Source organism: Gopherus evgoodei, chromosome 1, assembly GCF_007399415.2.
Source record: "Gopherus evgoodei ecotype Sinaloan lineage chromosome 1, rGopEvg1_v1.p, whole genome shotgun sequence".
Lineage (NCBI taxonomy): Eukaryota > Metazoa > Chordata > Testudines > Testudinidae > Gopherus > Gopherus evgoodei.
The window spans coordinates 330,815,541-330,834,447 of NC_044322.1; the positions used below are offsets into that span (position 1 = coordinate 330,815,541).

The 18,907-nt window shown below is 41.1% G+C and overlaps 1 protein-coding gene across 4 annotated transcripts in view; it reads left to right on the forward strand.

The window, feature by feature from the left end:
* Positions 1-529: 529 nt before the first annotated feature.
* Positions 530-18,907, forward strand: part of BRD1 (bromodomain containing 1) — a 112,101-nt gene continuing 93,723 nt past the window's right edge. The window contains exons 1-2 of one of the 4 annotated variants that reach the window (XM_030549244.1): positions 530-675; positions 5,993-7,373. In XM_030549244.1, coding sequence (XP_030405104.1) covers positions 6,007-7,373 — 1,367 coding nt within the window. In that variant the 5' untranslated portion in view covers positions 530-675; positions 5,993-6,006. Of the gene's footprint in view, positions 676-5,992; positions 7,374-18,907 lie in introns of those variants that run through there. The other 3 variants (XM_030549243.1, XM_030549242.1, XM_030549246.1) reach the window with 3 other exon arrangements.

The following is an 18,907-nucleotide window of genomic DNA, read 5'->3' on the forward strand; positions in this document are numbered from 1 at the left end:
GAAAAGGAAATGGCAATGGCTAGTAAGGCCCTATATCTAGGAGCCAAAGGGGAAGCAGCCAAGAAGAGGTGTGGATTAAAAGTTGACTTTTCTATCTGAAAATGTCTCACCCCTACAGGCACACAAGGGAGTGGAAAAGGCGAATCATGCTTTGGGAGGGGGCCGACGCCTGCCTGTGGCGGCACCGCGTGCCTGTCCGTGTCAGGGAGAGCCGCTCCCAGCCGGCGCGGCGCTGTTCCGCACCACGGGGCGGGCGGGCCCCCTCCCCACCTTGCAACACAGGCCTGGGAGGGCCCCTCCCCCACGGCGGCGGGGCGGTGCCTGGGACTGGCGTTCTCACGTCCCGTCCCCCGCTCCCCCCGCCGGCGCAGCGCTGTGGTGAAGCCGCATTGTTTGTGCTGAGGGGGGAGGGGAGGTTCTCAGCCCTAGGACGGAGCGCCGAGCCCGCAGCCGGACTGCGACCAGCTCCGCGCCTCCCGAATGCGCCGCGCGCGGCCCGAGCAGGAGCCCCGCACCCGCCGCCGGCAGCCCGGCACCGCCAGCGCCCGCTTGGCCGCCCGGGGCTGCTGGGAGCCGCATCGGTGGAGCCGCCTCCGCCATTAGACCGGCCGCAGCGTCGACCCGGAGACGAGGAGCAGGAGGGTCTGTCAGCCGCGCTCCGGCGGCTCCCACAGCGTGAGTGCGGCCTGGCGGGCAGAGCCGGGCCTAGCGAGCGGGGCTTGGTGGCGGGAGCCGGGGCAGGCGGCCCGGCACAGCGGGCGGGGGAGGGTGCAGCGCAAGCTGTTTTGTTGGACGCCATGTTGGTGGGCCGAGTATTGTCGGGGTGGGGGTGGGGCGAGGCTCGGGAAGGGCTGGGGCTGACTGGGCTGGGAAGGAACTATTCGCGCGGGGGTGACGGGCGCGGGCACGAACCATTCGCGCGCGGGGGTGTGTGTGGCTAGAGCGGTGATGGGCGTGGGCAGGAAGTGTTCGTATTGGAACAGGGTGTGGGAGGGATAAGGGGCGTGGGCAGGAACCATCCATTGCGTGTGCATGGGGGGAGAGAGGAGGGAGCTTGGGGAAGAAACCATTCGAAGAGCCTAGGTGAGTGTGCCCTTTGGGAGGGTGGAGAAGGAGCTAGAGTGGAGAATGATGCTGGTTACCTCTTTGCTGGGTTCCAGGAGACCCAGGGAATGTTAGGCTTGGTGATATCAGGCTGGGTAGAGCCCAGGCCTAAAATGGGTATTGTCATTGATGAGATCAAATTAATTCTTCAGGGTTTAGCTACTGTATTTTCTGTGCATCAATATGGCTAGACTTGAGAGGGTGATCTTACTCTGAAGGCTGAGGCTGCTAGTATTCTCTCTCCAGGTGCATGGTGGAAATATTTCTGCTTGCTCTCTCTTATTGACTGGTAGTAATGGACTGTTTGTAGAATCCTTGGTAGTTTCTTTGTGTCCATCTCTTTGCGGTGGTCCACAGATGGATGCTTGTTGAGAACCACAAATGGAATAGGAGATCTCTCTTCCACGAAGCAAGAGAGCCAAGGACCAAATACAAAGAAATGAGGGAGAAGAAGAGAAGTGAGTGCAGGGTTCACTGCAGGTTTGCAAACCCAATTGGCAGCATTTACAAAGGTCCACACAAGTGCTGCACCATGGGTTTAATCTGCTCTCCTCTCACCTATTCTCTTAGCAAGCAATACTTCAGCCCCATAACTGTCATTGCACATAAACAACTGCATCTTCACATTTTTTGTCATGACAATGGAAATTGTTGCAACAAATTGTCGTTCTAAGGAAAACAATAGCTCTGTGGAGAGCATTTCTTCATCTTATCCTGCTTTAAAAGGAGGGAAGTGCCCCAAACCTGAGTTGTGTAACACATTAGGAATTCTTCCTGTTTTATGGTAAAGTTAGTAACCCTTATTATTATGCTTTAGGTTCAAAGGCATTTTTTACTCACCCAAACTAGACGTATGCAAAATTAGGAATGATAATTTCAGTACTACTTCCACATGTAGTGTTCTCCCTCACACACATTTTTACTGTTTTCCTTTAAGTGTAAAATGCTAAGTTGCCATCCATTTTCGGATTGGGCCAAAACTAATCTAAATGTAAGAGAAGGTGCTTAAGCACGTAAATGATAATTGTTCTAATCTCATTATTAGAAGGTGCCTTTTTTCATCACTTTGTGGTCGACATCTTCCCTTATTTAGGATATATGACATTTGCACTAAGTCTGGGAGGCAAGCTGCTTGCATTCTGAGATACTCTTGTTCTATCAACTGGTTGTCACTGTAGTTGAGAAATTGCTTTTTGGCCTGAAAACCAATACGCATGATTGTGTTTTTTTCCAATATTAGAATATATCAGGGGTTGTCAACCTCTGGCATGTGGCTTGCCAGGATAAGCACCCTGGCAGGCTGGTCCAGTTTGTTTACCTGCTGCATTGGAAGGTTCGGCTGACCGCAACTCCCACTGGCCGCGGTTCACCGTCCTGGGCCAATGGGGGCGACGGGAAGCGCCGCGGGCCGAGGGACATTGTGGCTGCGGCTTCCCGATGCCCCCGTTGGCCTGGAACGGTGAACTGTGGCCAGTGGGAGCTGTGGTTGGCTGAACCTGCCAACACAGCACGTAACAGACTGGCCAGGCCCGCCAGGGTGCTTACCCTGGCGAGTCGTGTGCCAGAGGTTGCCGACCCCAGGAATATATGAAAGAACAGTGACGAGGATATGGACAAATGGCAGTGTCTTCTATAGCAGTGGTTCTTAACCAGGCATCTGGGGCCCTCTAGGGAGCCACAAGCAGGTTTCAGGGGGTCCACCGAAATATACCAGAGAGCAGGGCCAACTCACTGAGGCATGAGGAAGAAAGCTGAAGTCCAAGCCCTGCTGCTCAGGATTGAAGCTAAAGCTTGAGCAACTTAGCTTTGCAGAGCTGCCTGTAGAGTTGGGCCCTGAGCCATTGTCCTGCTTGCCTACCCCCCAATGCCAGCCCTGGCTTTTAATCTACTGAATATGGAGAAAAACAGTTATGGCGGCACAGGTCGGCTGGGAAATGTTTATAACGTGTGAGGGGGTGAAGAAAGAAAAAGTTTGAGAACCCATGTTGGATAGTCAGTCATAATAGCCACTGTCTATCCTTCTTTTCCAGTCTGAGGTAATACGCAGTTACCTCCATGATCAATGTCATTGGTCTTTGAAGCTCTGGTTATGCTGTATATAAACATAGGTGGTTTTATATAAAAATGCTCCAAATATTCATATGTTGGATTATTAAAATTGAATTTTTTTTAAAAAAAAACTATTTACTCTTTACCTATTGTGCTATTTATCATTATCTTACAAAAATGAAACTAAATGGGTCAATTTCAGTGCAAGGTTCTCTTACACTAACAAATTGATAAATGGCTTTACAGCATTATAAGGGAACAAAGAAATATACATTTTTATTGAAATTTAGAGGGGCCATTTTATATTCCCTGCCCCAGAATTTGTGAGATAATGGGAACTAAATTTAGAATTAAATTAAATTTTCACACTCTTTATATCTAGTTATTAGACCTACTTTAGCAAATATTAGTGGATTCATCTGTTCTGTTCATCTGGAAACTGACATGTTCAATGAAATGTTGCTTTGCAGACAAATAATAATAATACTTAACTTTAATATAGTGCTTTTCATCAGTAGACCTCAGAGCACTCCACAGTCTTTTAATATATTTATCCTCACAAGCACCTCTATTAAAAGTTTCATGGAAATTCACAAAAGGAGAAAAATCTGTATTGTTTTTGTTCATTACCTAAGCACAGTGGAAATCAGATGTCACCCTGTAGTGACTGTGCACTGGATGTTGCTTTTTTGGATTTGTGTTAGAAACATATTTTTAATACAGTTGTGTTTAACTTTAACACACAGTTTGTTAAATAACACAATATTACATCTACAAAACCAAGAAAACTAATTCAGGCTGATCCTTTTTTTTGTTGTTAAATGAGGCCTTTTTTGGGGGATGGGTGGGCGAAGATACTGGAAGGTATGTGATCTGGTATTGGCTGCTTGATACATTTCATCTTGCCTTTGTATTGCAAATCATCAGGTATGTGATTTTTGTGCATATAACTTCTGAAGGTGAGCAAAACATTTTATTTTAGGTTTGCCTTTGAATTTATAGGTTGTAAATTTTGTTTCAACTTTTTATGAAGAAAATAGCAGTATCGTGGAACTGGTGGGCAGATAATTGATTTATATTTGCTCTAGTGTTTTGGTAGGCATACTGACTGAAATATTTTTCTGTGTACTGTACTCACTCCATCATGTATAATTCCTGACTTGATCAGGTCTGGTATGGTCTAGCTAGCAGGTCAGATTGATGGCCATGGGCGCTTAAGAAATCAGTTATAGGAGGAGCAAGAGCTTTGCTGTTGGTAGGGTTGAGACTTGCTTACTATCTAACAGCTGGTTTTCAAAGTGCTCTAAAGATAAATTAATATAAAGTAATTAACATGACTTTCAGATGCCAGATTGAGTTTGCAGAGCTGACAGGGAGAAAATCGTCTTTCATTTGGTCAGCTGATCAGACCTGTGCTGAAAAAGATACAAACACGGAAGCCATCAGTTTTATTTTTGATAATTTTCCAGATTACCAACTGTGTATGGACCAGTCTGGTCAGGATGCTTAGTTTTCCATTTTTTCAATCTTCTTATCACAGCTTCCTTTATGATACAGGTGCAATACTTTATTCCAGTAGACCTTGAAGCTAAAAATGAGTGTTTCTTTTCCTGGGTCACAGGTTCAAATCCATCCCAGGATGACTGTGTATAATTTTGAAGTTAATGGAATTTTAGCAACTCCACTGCAAGTCAGAAAATGCTGATTTTACTTTTGAGAATCAATCTTTGAATATAGCGATGGAGGTTTCTTTCAGGTCAAATGTTAATTTTAAAAGTGAATTTTATTTTTTCTAATTGGCAGCCCCCAAAACCCAGTCTGGGAGCTAAAATTAATTAAAAGTGCTCAGTTTGTCTCTCCACTAGTGGTAAAAGCATTGGTATTAAAACTTAATTCATAATTGTCTTGGTGTTATGTAGGCCGTAATGGAATGTGCTCTTCCATAGCCGTATGGGCTATGCAGAGCTGAATAAAACATATGGTGGTAATAATAATTTTAGTGAGAAAGATTATGTTGATTATCTGATAGTACACCTTGGGAATTGTCTGCTACATGTTTTCTTATCTCAAAAAGTTTACAATATAAATAGTGAGACACATGAAGAAATAACATAAACCATGCATATTTGAGGTTCACTTTAGGTAAGTGTAAACATACTGACTGTAAGCAGATAGATAGAATTCTGAATACATACTGAGGTCAGATTTGTTAAAGCAAATATAATTTTTACATAGTCACTTTTCTGATCATAATTGCCTTCTATGCAAAAATATTTCTGGAATATTTCTTACTCAGACTGCTGCTGAATAAGCTTTTAACAATGAAACCAGGACTTTGCATAGAGGCCTTTAATTCTACAAAACAATGGTAATTTTCTATTACAATGACAACTTCTGTTACCTTATGGCACAAGTTTGATCCTTTCGTGGGTGGGCCTGGGCAACAATTTCTCTGTGCCAGTGTTGAATTGCTATAGTTTGATTGGCCCTGTAGGTTTGCAGAACCATAGGTTCTGTAAATTCATTATACTCTTATTAATTTGTCTCTCAGGGACTTTTTTTAATGTAGGAAATAAGTGTAATTCATTCCAGCAATCTATCAACACATTTGTATTTGGAGTAATGCTAAATGTGTTGCTCACTGGTGTGCCTTCGGAAGTTAGGAGTAGTCCGATTTAAGTTGTTTCAAGTACAAACATTGCATAAATTTAAGACTTGCATGTCCATGGATAGTACAAAGCTTAAACTAGTGCTTGTTTTTTACTGTGTTAATTTTTATACTTTAGCAAGTGAGAGAAATATTTAAAATGCAACATCATAACTCTGATTATAATTTTAGGTAATCATTACCAAATGAGGAGAAAAGGAAGATGCCATCGAGTATCTGCAGCAAGGCATTCTTCTTCCCCGTGCAGTATTAAACACTCCCCTACACGAGAAACTTTGACATATGCTCAGGCTCAAAGGATGGTTGAAATAGAAATTGAAGGTCGCCTGCATAGGATCAGTATTTTTGATCCATTAGAGATAATATTAGAGGATGATCTCACAGCACAAGAAATGAGTGAATGCAACAGCAATAAAGAAAATAGTGAGAGACCACCTGTTTGTCTGAGAGCCAAGCGGCATAAAAATAACAAAGTGAAAAAGAAAAATGAAGCTCTTCCAAGTGCGCATGGTACACCTACTACAACAAGTCCTCTTCCAGAACCAAAAGTACGTATTGTTGAGTACAGTCCACCTTCTGCCCCTCGGAGACCTCCAATTTATTATAAATTCATTGAAAAGTCAGCAGAAGAACTTGACAACGAAGTGGAGTATGACATGGATGAAGAAGATTATGCATGGTTAGAAATAATAAATGAAAAGCGAAAAAGTGATGGAGTATCAGTTGTGTCACAAAATATGTTTGAATTCCTTATGGACAGGTTTGAAAAAGAGTCTTACTGTGAGAACCAAAAACAGGGTGACCATCAGTCTTTAATTGATGAAGATGCAGTATGTTGTATATGCATGGATGGTGAATGTCAGAACAGCAATGTAATCCTATTTTGTGATATGTGTAATTTAGCAGTGCATCAGGAGTGCTATGGGGTGCCATATATACCTGAGGGTCAGTGGCTCTGCAGGCGTTGTCTGCAGTCCCATTCGCGGCCTGTAGACTGTGTGCTGTGCCCAAACAAGGGAGGTGCCTTTAAAAAGACTGATGATGACCGCTGGGGTCATGTTGTGTGTGCTTTGTGGATTCCAGAAGTTGGATTTGCCAATACAGTTTTTATTGAGCCAATTGATGGTGTCAGAAACATTCCCCCAGCCAGATGGAAGTTAACATGCTACCTCTGTAAACAGAAAGGCGTTGGTGCCTGCATCCAGTGCCACAAAGCAAACTGTTACACAGCATTCCATGTGACATGTGCTCAAAAGGCTGGTTTGTATATGAAAATGGAACCTGTGAAAGAATTAACTGGCAGTGGGACAACATTCTCTGTAAAAAAGACGGCCTATTGTGATGTACATACTCCACCAGGTTGTATACGGCGACCTCTAAATATTTATGGAGAAGCTGACATGAAAAATGGTGTGTGTAGAAAAGAGGGATCAGTCAGAACTCCAAGGTCTACATCAAAAGTCAGAAAAAAGGCAAAAAAGGCCAAGAAATCAGTGGTTGAACCCTGTACAGCTATGCCAACAGTATCTGCTCCTTATATTCCCCCTCAGAGGTAAGCAAACAATCATACAGAAATTTTTGTCTAAATTTTGCTGGATGTCCATTTGAATATACATTTGTCATAGGTTCTACAGATAAATAATTAATGAAAATTTGAAAAACTACATAAGGTACTTACCTATTTTTTTTCCATTTTTGTCCTTTGTTGTGTGTCCCTAACATGTAAATTGTGCATGTTGTATTACTTTTGCCACAAAGCACACAAAAATACTTTCACATAGAAATTGGAGGATAGTTCTTCTCCCATTCTAATTTCATTGTTAGTTCCAGCAATCATTTTTCTTCCAGTCTGTAAATTCTGTGTATGCCCTTTTAGTTTACTCACCTAGGCCCCAATTCAGAATAGTAAAAATATCATGTTTACCTGCACCTCATTTCAGGAAAGCTCTTAAACACATCTTTAAGGTTAAGCACAGATTTAAGTACTTTCCTGAGTGTGCCTGACTTTCCATTCTCAGCTGGGCTTTTTAAAGGGACATCAACAAATATCAAATCAAAATATTCTCTACATGCTGATTAGAGAATATTTTATCAGAAATTGGAATTTTTTGAAATTAGTAAATTGAAAAAACATTCAAGTTGAGAGTTTCCCTTAAAATCTTATCTTAGACCACCAATACTAGTGGTCTTTTGTTGAGTTGGACATCCTGTGCTCACTCAATTTTAGTATGCAGTAGAATGTTTTCCAAGTAGTATAGGAAGCACTGTGAGGCAGTTCTTTGACTGAATGGGTTAGATCAGTGGTGGGCAACCTGCAGTTCGACAGGGTAACTTGACTGTGGGCGGTGTGACATTTTGCTGATTACCGTCCACAGGCCCACTGCTTCCTGCAGCTCGTATTGGCTGGGAATGGCGAACCGTAGCCACTGGGAGCTGCGGAGGGCCGTGCCTGCAGACAGTCGATGTCAGCAAAATGTCTTGCAGCCTGCAGTCAGATTACCCTGATGGGCCACCTGCAGATTGCCCACCACTAGGTTAGATTCTCATCTGCCTGTTCCTAAATCTTATGTTTGATATTGCACAGTGCAGCTATGTTCTGCAAGGCTGGCAAGAATTACAGTTTGCTGCTGTGCAGATTTTGTCTTGAAATTTACTAGTAAGTCATTAAAGCAGTGCTCTACAGTTTAATAACATATCTGAAATGAATTATTAGGCATAGGACCAAAAGCTCTATGCCATCAACACATTGACACTAAAACATATACATGAGAACATAAAAATAGCCATACTGGGTCAGACTAATGGTCCATCTGGCTCAGCAGCCGGTCTTTCAACAGTGGCCGGTGACAAATGCTTCAGAGAGAGGGAACAGAACAGGGAAATTTATCAAGTGATCCAGCTTCTAACAGTGAGATATTTAAGGTCACTCAGAGCACTGATGGACCTATCCTCTATGAACTTATCTAATTATTTTTTGAGCCCAGCAGTAGTTTTGTCCTTCAGTTAACTTTCATTGGATGACCCCTGATTCTTATGTTATGTGAAGGATGAAATAACACCACCTTATTCACTTTCTCCACACTATTCATGATTTTATAGACCTCTATCATATCTCTCCTCAGTCATCTTTTTTCCTGAACTGAACTATCCCAATCTTTTTAATCCCTCCTTGTATAGAAGCTGTTCCACACCCTTAATAATTTTTGTTGCCTTTCTCTGTACTTTTTTCAGTTCTAATATACCTTTTTTTGAGATATGGTGACCAGAACTGCATATAATATTCCAGATGTGGGTGTGCTATGGATTTATATAGTGGCATTATATTTTCTGATTTATTATCTATCCCTTTCCAAATGGTTCCTAACATAGTTAGCTTTTTTGACTGCCACTGCTCATGGAGGGAATGTTTTCAGAGAACTATCATGCAGTGAGTCCCAAGATCTCTTTCTTGAGTAGCAACAGCTAATTTAGACCCCATCATTTTGAATGTATAGTTGGGATGATGTTTTCCAGTGTGCAGTACTTTGCATTTAGCAACCTTGAATTTCATCTGCCACTTCCTTTCCCAGTCACTTAGTTTTATGAGATGCCTTTGTATCTCTTCACAGTTCGCTTTCCAAATCATTTATGAATCTGCTGAATGGCACTGGTCCGAGTACAGATCTTTGGGGGACTCCACCATTTTCCTCTTGCCATTATGAAAGTTGACCATTTATTCCTACCCTTTGTTTTCTGTCTTGAAACCAATTCTGATCCAAGAGAAGCCCTTCCCTGTTATAACATGCCTGCTTAGTTTTCTTAAGAGCCTTTGGGGAGGGACCTAGTCAAAAGCTTTCTGAACGCCTAAGTACGCTATATCCACTAGATAATCCTTATCTGTTTGTTGACACCCTCAGAGAATTCTAATAGATTAGTGAAGCATGATTTCCCTTTATGAAATCTGTTGATTCTCTACAGCATATTGTGCTCATCTGTGTGTCTCACAATTCTGTTCTTTGTTACAGTTTCAATCAATTTGCCTGGTACTGAAGTTAGGCCTATTGGCCTGTAATTGCCAGGAGTGCCTCTGAAGCCTGTTTTCAAAATTGGTATCACATTAGTTATCTGCCAGTCATCTGTTACCAAGACTGATTTAAGTGCTATGTTACATACCACAGGTAGCAGTTCTGCAATTTCATATTTGAGTTCCTTCAGAAGTCTTGGATGAATTTCATCCGGCTCTGGTGACAACTTATTATTTAATTTATGATTTTTTCCTCTATTGACATCTCAATCTGGGACAGTTTCTCAGATTTGTCACCTAAAATAATGGTGAAGGTATCTCTCTCGTGTCCTTTGCAGGGAAGATAGATGCAAAAAATTCATTTAGCTTTTCTGCAGTAGCTTTGTCTTCCTGGAATGCTCCTTTAGCACCTGGATCTTCCCAAGGCTTGTGAAGCCTGATTATTTGGTAGGCTTCCTTTTGATGTACTTTAAATTTTTTGCTGTGTCTTGAAGTACAATTGTATAGTTAAATCTGAAATTGAGTAGTTCGTTTAAAAATATTTCCATTATATAAAAAAAATCATGGATGGGGTAAAATTTCTGTGATCCTAATCTTGCTCTTTTTATTTTAAACTTCGGTATATTGTAAATTCCCGCAGCAGCTTAAACCTTTATCTTGTGTGCAGTTTTTGTATCTATGTATAAAATATACGTAGATACACTGAAAAGTGTATAGTGTACTGGTTTTAGTGGCTGCAGGAGTTTGTTATATGCAGAAGTGTAATAGAAAGAATTAATACAAACTAAAATGGACCCAAACTATTATCAAAGCAATTATCACCTGTTAAAATTATATGTCTGTGTTACCAATATTTTAAACAAGGACTGCTGGTGTACTGTAAATCTAATTTAGAACTTGTGTGAGTTAATGAGAGACTGGTAATTTCCAAAAAGCTAACACTGAGAGATTTCCTTTATGTGGGGGAGGAGAGCAAAGTTGCAAGATTGTAACTTGGCTTCATTTATCTATTTTCAAATTTATGAGGCCTTAGAACAGCTTAATTAAATGAAGAGAGCACTGAAACTTATTTTTTTTCAGATTTCATTCACTTACATTAACTGAGTTTTAATACCTCTTAAATGTGGAAACCTACTTCTTACGATGTCAGAGAGCTGGGACAGAAGGCTGTGTCAGAGAGGCACACTGACTTCAGTTTTGCTGACAACTGGGACTTTACCTAGTTGATACTCAAAAACACAACGTATAGTAGAGGACAGGAAATAAATATAGCACATAATTTAGGAAAAGAGATTTTTCTGGTGTTCCTCTCTCTCCTTACTAATTTCAATCCCAGCATTGCTGTTATAGCACCCAGTATTCTCGTTTTAGGATTAAGCGACATGAATGCTTTGTAAGATACTTGTGGTAGGGACTATATGTTTGTGTTCATAATGTTTACCACAACAGACCTCTGATCCTAATTGGCCTCTAAGTGCCACTATAATACTACAAATAAATTATATCATTTGATGTATAATGTGTGATTAGAGCTGGTCAAATTACTCTTTACAAATAATGGTTGTTGAGAATGTAGCCGTCTTTTGTTCTGATTTCTTTTAATATATATGTTGAATAGCTTGGAGGAACTCTCTGGTTTGGTAGCAGACTTCAGTTGGATTGTTCTCTGTTCATGGTTTGCGATTGGTGAAATGAAATTATTTCTGCTTCTTGATGAGATAATTAATATTTTAAAACAGGTTATTGGCAAATAGCAAATATTCTTGTTCACATGAAAAATAGGTATTCATACATTCAGTCTAGTTCCAAAAATGTTTACAAACAATTCTGTTTGCTTGAATGTTCACACATAACAAGGAGACAGGAATTAAACAGGTTGAATTAAATAGCAGTTCAGAATTTAAATGTTCAAACAGTGTTGAACCAGTTCTAGCTTTTTTTTAGTTTTAGTTCTCACTAAAACGAGGCCATCACATAAGTATGGAGGAGGAAGGTAAGGAGAGGGGCATTATGGTGATTGGAATCACTCAATTTTAATATATGAAATCTTATGAAAAATCAGAGATAGAAATAAGTGCTCTACATTGTTGGGAAAACTTCCATTCCCAGATTCCACAGATATTCCAGCATTTGTTTCCAGCCTTGTGCTGAAGCAGTTGGACATGTAATGTTCACTGGTTCCTCGGACCAGAAATTATATTTTTGGCAGAGGTCTGGGGTTTAAAAGTGTAGTTAAAATAACAATTTAAAAAAATGGTTTAAAGGCAAGTTCTTAATATAAATTGTTTGGCTTTGGATATTGCCTCAGAGTCCAAAGTTGAAAGGTGTATGTTTTCCTAAACTAATCTATCTGTGAATCAAACAAAAAAGTTTGTCTTTGATTTGTTTGATTTTTGGCTTTACTGAGGAGAAAACTGATTTTACTGTAGTCCAAAATCTTCATGGTCTAATCTCCCTTTCCTGAATGATAAATACTATGAGAATTAATATGTGCGCAATTTTTAAGTACAGTTCCACAAAATGATAGTGAATGCTATGGTTAATGCTACTTGCAGTCTTCATGGAAACTAACCCTTTTTCTAATACTATTTTTAAGCTGTATCTCTCTTGGGGATGAAGCTTGCTATACCTTTTCTATGGAGTGAGGAAAATTTAAGTCATTTGAGTTATAAAAGAAGAAAAGCATAAAGACAATTTTAAAAAATAATTAATTGGTTTGAAATTTAGAGCTATTGAACGGCGATGTAAAAGTTTATCGAAGCTACATGTGCTCAGCACCTCTGAAAATATATATTTTTAAAATCTCCTGCTGAGTAGTATCTCAGAATTGGGTGAATAAAGAAACTCTCTTTGGCATGTAGCTAGATCTTCATGAGAATGTTTCTTAGTCAACCTTAGGCGAAAAAAAAACCATTAAAAGTAAAATGAATGGAAAAATATCTTCTGAACATGTTCAGTGAGCATCTCTGAAACTTTATCAAAACCTAATGAGCCCCGGCTTCTAGGACATTCATTTAGGTATGCAGGGCCGTCCTTAGGCATAGGAAGAATAGGCAGCTGCGTAGGGCCTCACTCTCCCTGGGGGCACCACTCTGCAGGCAGCCCAGACAGTGTAGAAGCAGGGCTGCTGGGTCCTAGAGAGAGCCGAATGCAGCACAGTCTGAGGAATGGGATTGGCTGCTGGGGTCTCTGGGAAGGGGAGGGGTAGGGGTTGGGAAAGGAGCTCACCTGTGAGTGTGACTCTTTCCCCCCAGCTGAGGTGAGGCGAGGCAGGCTCTGTAGCACCCCTCTCTCCCGCCTCCCTCCCCTCCGTCAGGGCTGGGTTGAGTGAGGTGCTGGTGGGGAGGGGAGGCTGGCTGGCTGCCTGCTGAGGAATGAAAGTGAAAGTAACTCACTTCCTCTGCAGGCAGCCAGAATTGGAATGTCACACAGGGCTGGGTTAGGATTAGCCAGATGTGTGAAAAATCAGGATAGGGGTTTGGGGTACAGTGAGCAGATATCCCTATTTTATAGGGACAGTCCCAATTTTGGGGTCTTTTTCTTATATAAGCTCCTTTTACCCCCCCACCCCCACCCATCCCTGTCCTGATTTTACACACTTTTTCTGTCTGGTCACTCTAGGTGGGGGTAATTGATGCCTATATAAGACAAAGCCCCAAATATCGGGACTGACCCTATAAAATCAGGACATCTGGATCTGGCCACCCTAGCTGGGGAGCGCCTCTCCCCCGGGCTGGCAGCTGCCAGCGATCCATCTCATCCGGGGGGAGCTTCACAGGGCAGGATGAGCTGCTGTGGCTCCATGGGTGCCCCGTCCCTGAGATCAGATACTGTGCTAACTTCACCATGGTCCATAAGGCTGGTGGTGGTGCCCATTGGCGTGTGATTGGACCTGAGGGTTTGCTGCTGCTGTTGCAACTCTGCACCCCAAGAGGTGGATTTTGGGGTCCTGCAGTTTTCCACCTATCTCCTCCTCTACTGCAGCTGTTGGACCAGCAGGCTGGGGGGTGAGCCAAGCATGAAAGCAGTACTGTGTTGCCATTTAGATTGTCATTTAACAACTTTGTTTGCCAAAAATTCTTGCTAACAATCCTGAACCCAATTTCAATATTTTTTTTTTTAAATCAATATCTTAGCCAAAAACAGAAAATTAAGTTGTTGACAATTATTAGTGACAGGTTTGGTTTGAGACGGAGTGGGTCAGTTTTCATCAGAGAAACAAAAAATGTTGACTGACTTTCCTATAGCCTGTTACTCCTGATAAGAGCCCTCCAACAACTGTAATATGCTCATCTCCTTACTAGTGTATAAAGCAGGGTTCGGCAACCTACGGCACACATGTCAAAGGTGGCAGGTGAGCTGATTTTTGATGGTATGCAGCAGCAGGCTGAGCGGCTCAGCCCATCACTGCTCTGGGGTTCCGGCTGCTGCCCTATTGCCAGCTGGAATACCAGCCATCGGCCCCACTCAGCACCTGCTGCTGGCCTGGGGACCCCCAAGGAACCCCAGGCTGGCAGTGGGCTGAGCAGGCCAGCTGAACCACTTAACCTGCTGTCAGCCTGGGGTTCCATTCATTCAGCCGGCAGCGGGCTGAGTGGGCTGGTGGTGGGCTGAGTGGGCTGGTGGCAGGCTGAGCAGGGCCGGTGGGGGGTTGAGTGGCTCAGTCTGCTGCCAGTCTGGGGTGCCAGCAGCACTCAGCCTACTGCTACTCTGGGGTTCCGGCTGCCGGCCCCTTGCCAGTCAGGAGCTCAGCCGCCAGCCCCACTCTGCCTCCTGCCAGCCTGGGTGAGCAGAATCCCAGGCTGGTAGCGGGCTGAGAGGGGGTTGGCGGCCGGGATCCTGGCTGGCAGGAGTTGGTGGTCAGAACCCCAGACCAGCAGCGGGCTGAGCAGGGCCTGGGATCCTTGTCTAGAGTTCCAGCCACCAGCCCCCTGCCGGTTGGGGTTTCATTTACTCAGCTGGCAGTGGCCTGAGCAGGACCGGTGGCCAAGACCTCAGATAATAACAATAGTTTATTTATATAATATAGACATAGAGAGAAACCTTCTACAAACATTAAAATGTATTACTGGCACGAGAAACCTTAAATTAAGGTGAACTTGGCACACCACTTCTGAAAGGTTGCCGACCCCTGATATAGAGTGACCATATGTTGTACTAAGATTCTCTTGCTTTTTTTTACCCTTGTGAGTCAGTATAACTTTTGCCAGCCCAGAAGTTGGGCAGCCAATGTTTTACGTTTTCACAATGTTTTCTCCAACTTTCATAAAGTAAATACATAGTTAATATGAGTTTAAAAGGCCAGGGACACTTCTTTGTGAAGAATCTGTACAGCAGATCATGCCCATAGACGATCCAGAAAAGAAATTTTAGGTTGAATTTTTTAATGTTGTGATGGATAAAGCAGTATCTGCTGTTGATGAAAGGTTTAATACCTTGCAAGTACACCATGAACAGTTTGGATAGTTTGTATGACATAACTAAATTCAACGAAATAGGAAAACAAGAGCAACTAATGACAAAGTGCAAGAATCTAGAGAGCCTCCTGAAGCATGATGATAGTTTTGATTTAAATGGACTTGAACTGTACGAAGAATTGAGTACACTGTCATCAATGTTGCCACATGCAAAATCGGTGATTTACATTGTACAGTTTATTCATACTCGCAAACTTGTTGACATATATCCTAATGTGTACATTGCCACTCGTATTCTACTGACAATTCCTGTAACAGTAGCATCAGGAGAACAGAGTTTCTCAAAACTAAAGCTCATTAAAAACTATCTCCACTTTACAATGAGTCAGGAACGCTTGACTGGTCTTGCGTTCTTGCGATCGATCAAGACACGACTTTGTCTTTGTCATACGATGACATTATTACTGATTTTGCAGCCAAAAAAGCCAGAAAGATTGCTTTTAATTAAAAACAAATCTTTGTTTCAATACCTCTTCATATAAATTTCCAATAAAATTTTGATAAATTAAAAAAAATATAGTATTTGCATCATTCTGTCATATCAGAATTTTTTCTATAGTGCTGCTTCTTTAATGCTAGTCCATCAGCATTACAGTGTGTTTAATTAAGTTTAACTGGTTTTAATAATGTGAATGTGGCAAGTTTTCCAATACTATAAGCTTATGTTTGTGTTGCTAAGAGCAGATCAGGCACAGGGGCACCAGTTTAATAATCTCGCCTAGGGCACCATAAATCCTAAGGCCGGCCCTGTAGGTATGAATGAGAACTGCACCATCTCCTTAATCTAGAGTGCCTCATTGAGAGGAGGTACACCTGAACAGTGTGTGTGTGTGTGTGATATTGACATACAACCACAATAAAATTATCCCCGAAAGCCCCTGCCATAACACTAATGAAAATAGTAGGTGTGAAATTTGCAGTCCCTGTCTTTTCAGGATATCTGTGCAATTATTTTGTATTCCATAGTTTTCTTACATTAACTTGTGTAAGAAAAATTCCCAGGTAAAGCTTTCAGAATCATTTAAGGGAGTTAAGGTCAGATTTTCATACAAGTTTTTGCACTAGTTTAACTAGATTGGTTTTAAAAGCAGATTCAAGTTATACCAGTGTTGCTGTCCCATGTAGATCAATCCATAGGCTTCTATGTCCTTTTGGCATTTTTTCAAAAATGTGATCCTTTCTCTTTCCTGCTTGGGAAAAATACATCTCTCCCAGTGTAAAATAACATTACTGCCTTATTAAACTACTCCTTGAGAAAATTTTCTAGAAAATGAGTCCACTTCTGCTCCTGTTGATCTCAGTGGGAATGGGTAGGAAGTCTCCCCCTCTTCAGTCTTCTCTAACATTGTCACCCACGCTGCACATGCAGTGTGTGCAGTTATTCATTTAATCAGCTACTTCTCACACACTGAAAATATATATTAGTTAATTACTTACAACAGGACTCTTGTTACTTCCTTTTGTGCTTTTAAATTTTTTTTGTAACTTTAATGTTGCATTAACTTTTGCCTTTGTTTATTATAAGGGAGCATCCCCTAAACCTTTGATGATAAAAAATTATGACATCTTCTTTGAGAAGTTTTCACACTTAAATTGTTTGCTTTTGATATTTAACAGGGGGATATCTCTTAGCCTACAGAAGTGCCTTGTCTTTCTTCCATGAAATTCCATTCAGCTTTGGCTGAGATATAAACTGAAAATCATCACTTGTCTTCTGTTTCTTGCATTCCTCAGCAAAACTTTGGTAATATGCTAAAATAACTAAATATTGTCAGCTCTGCCTCAAATCATGTTGCTGCACATGCTGTAGTGGGAACACTTGAAAGATGTCAGAGCATCTGTAGTGGGGGTGTTCCCCACTGGTACTCAGCATGTGGCCCCAGTTGACACCATCTAGGATGAGGAGTATGTGGGGGAAAGGTGGGATAGGGGGCTGGGCCCCTCTCAGCAACCCCCCAGATATAGCACATTGCCTGAGTGGTCCATCCTGTCTTCTGGAATAACAGCCTTTTGCTACCAGCTAATGTAGGCTCTGTAGCTCACATGGTAATAGTCTGTGTTGTAGTGCCAAGGTAAATGGTTCAAACTCTACTGATGATGCATTATATCTAAGCTGTTACAATTGTACATAATGGAATTTGTTTTTACCTTTTTCCTTTAAAACAATAATTCTAGGAAATTACATACAAAAAGATTGCAAAGTAAAGCACTCAAAAGTTAGGAAATGGCAGATTTACAGTTGTTGGTGCAACCTTCATTCTTCTCTTCATGTATATGCACTGAAGCAGTGTTTAATTTTTACATACCTTTTATTTTCCCTGAATGATCCCTGCCTCATTCAGTGCACATGATAGATGTGGAAGGGAGCAGAATTAGGGCTGCCTGTGCAACCTAAATCTAGCATTGCCTCATTTTCTAGTTCTTGACTTTGCAACCTAAATAACGTTCATTTGATGGTGTTTTTTTCTCTTTTTATACGTATAGACATGATACAGACTTGGTTTATATGTTTGAGCCAAAAGAAGTACCAGTATGTCAAGTCTGATCACTATGTAAAATGAGGCAGATATTACAATTTATATCCTTTGGGGAAAAAAGATCTTGTGTGAGAACTGTGACTGAAGGTTCATACCAACTGTAAGGAGTGTGGCTCAGGAATATTTTTACATAATGTTAAGGGGATCAAAAATACTGTAGAAAGATTTAAAATTCTTCAGTACTGTGAAGATGCACTGTGACATGGTGTTAACCCACTAGGTTACCGTAGCATTCATTCAAGAATTGTCCTTAACCCTTGATTGAGGCAGATAAATTAAAAGACTAACTTTTGCTGCCATCTGCAATTCCAGATTAGAACTGGGTAAAAGTTTTTGTCAGTTTCACCAGATATGTTTGCTTTAGTTAAAATAATAAAAAACTAAACAAAATCAAACTTGTCATTTAGACATTTTTGAAAGAAAACATTTTTTTTTTCTTGGTTTGAAATGACTTTTTGTTTCAGTTTTTTTTTAATTTTATTCTAGCCCCCCGAATGCTTAAAAATGATCAGTCTAAACATAATATTTTTTGTTGTTGAAATGAAATTTTTTTTTAATTGCCCACAAACAAACAAAAAAAAATCCATTTTGTCCAGCTCCACTCCAAATACTGAAGAGTGTGTATGCAGTCATGGTAGCTGAGAAAATAACATCTGAAATGCAAGCTTGTTTTGGGGACTGGAAGCTGAAAGGAATAAGAACAATACCTGCAAATAACAATGTAACAGACAGTAATTATCTAGCTTTTTTTGTGAGTCAAATTGTGTTCAGGAACTAGCCCATTGCTATCTTATGCTATGCTATCTTATGCTATTACCTTGAAAAAATATTTAATGTAATTATTATAAGAAATTGGTCTGCAGGATGCAACCAATGGAGAAGGAACAGTGAAGCTCCTAAGACTCTTAAATAATTATATCTAGCTGATATCTTGGAGGATAAACTTCCTCTCTATTACATAGTTTTTTTTTCTTCCACATTTATCTTTGTTTTGGTGATGATGGCTTATTTCGACACATAGTAGAAATTAGAATTCTGCCACTATATACTTGAGTGCACAATATGCCTG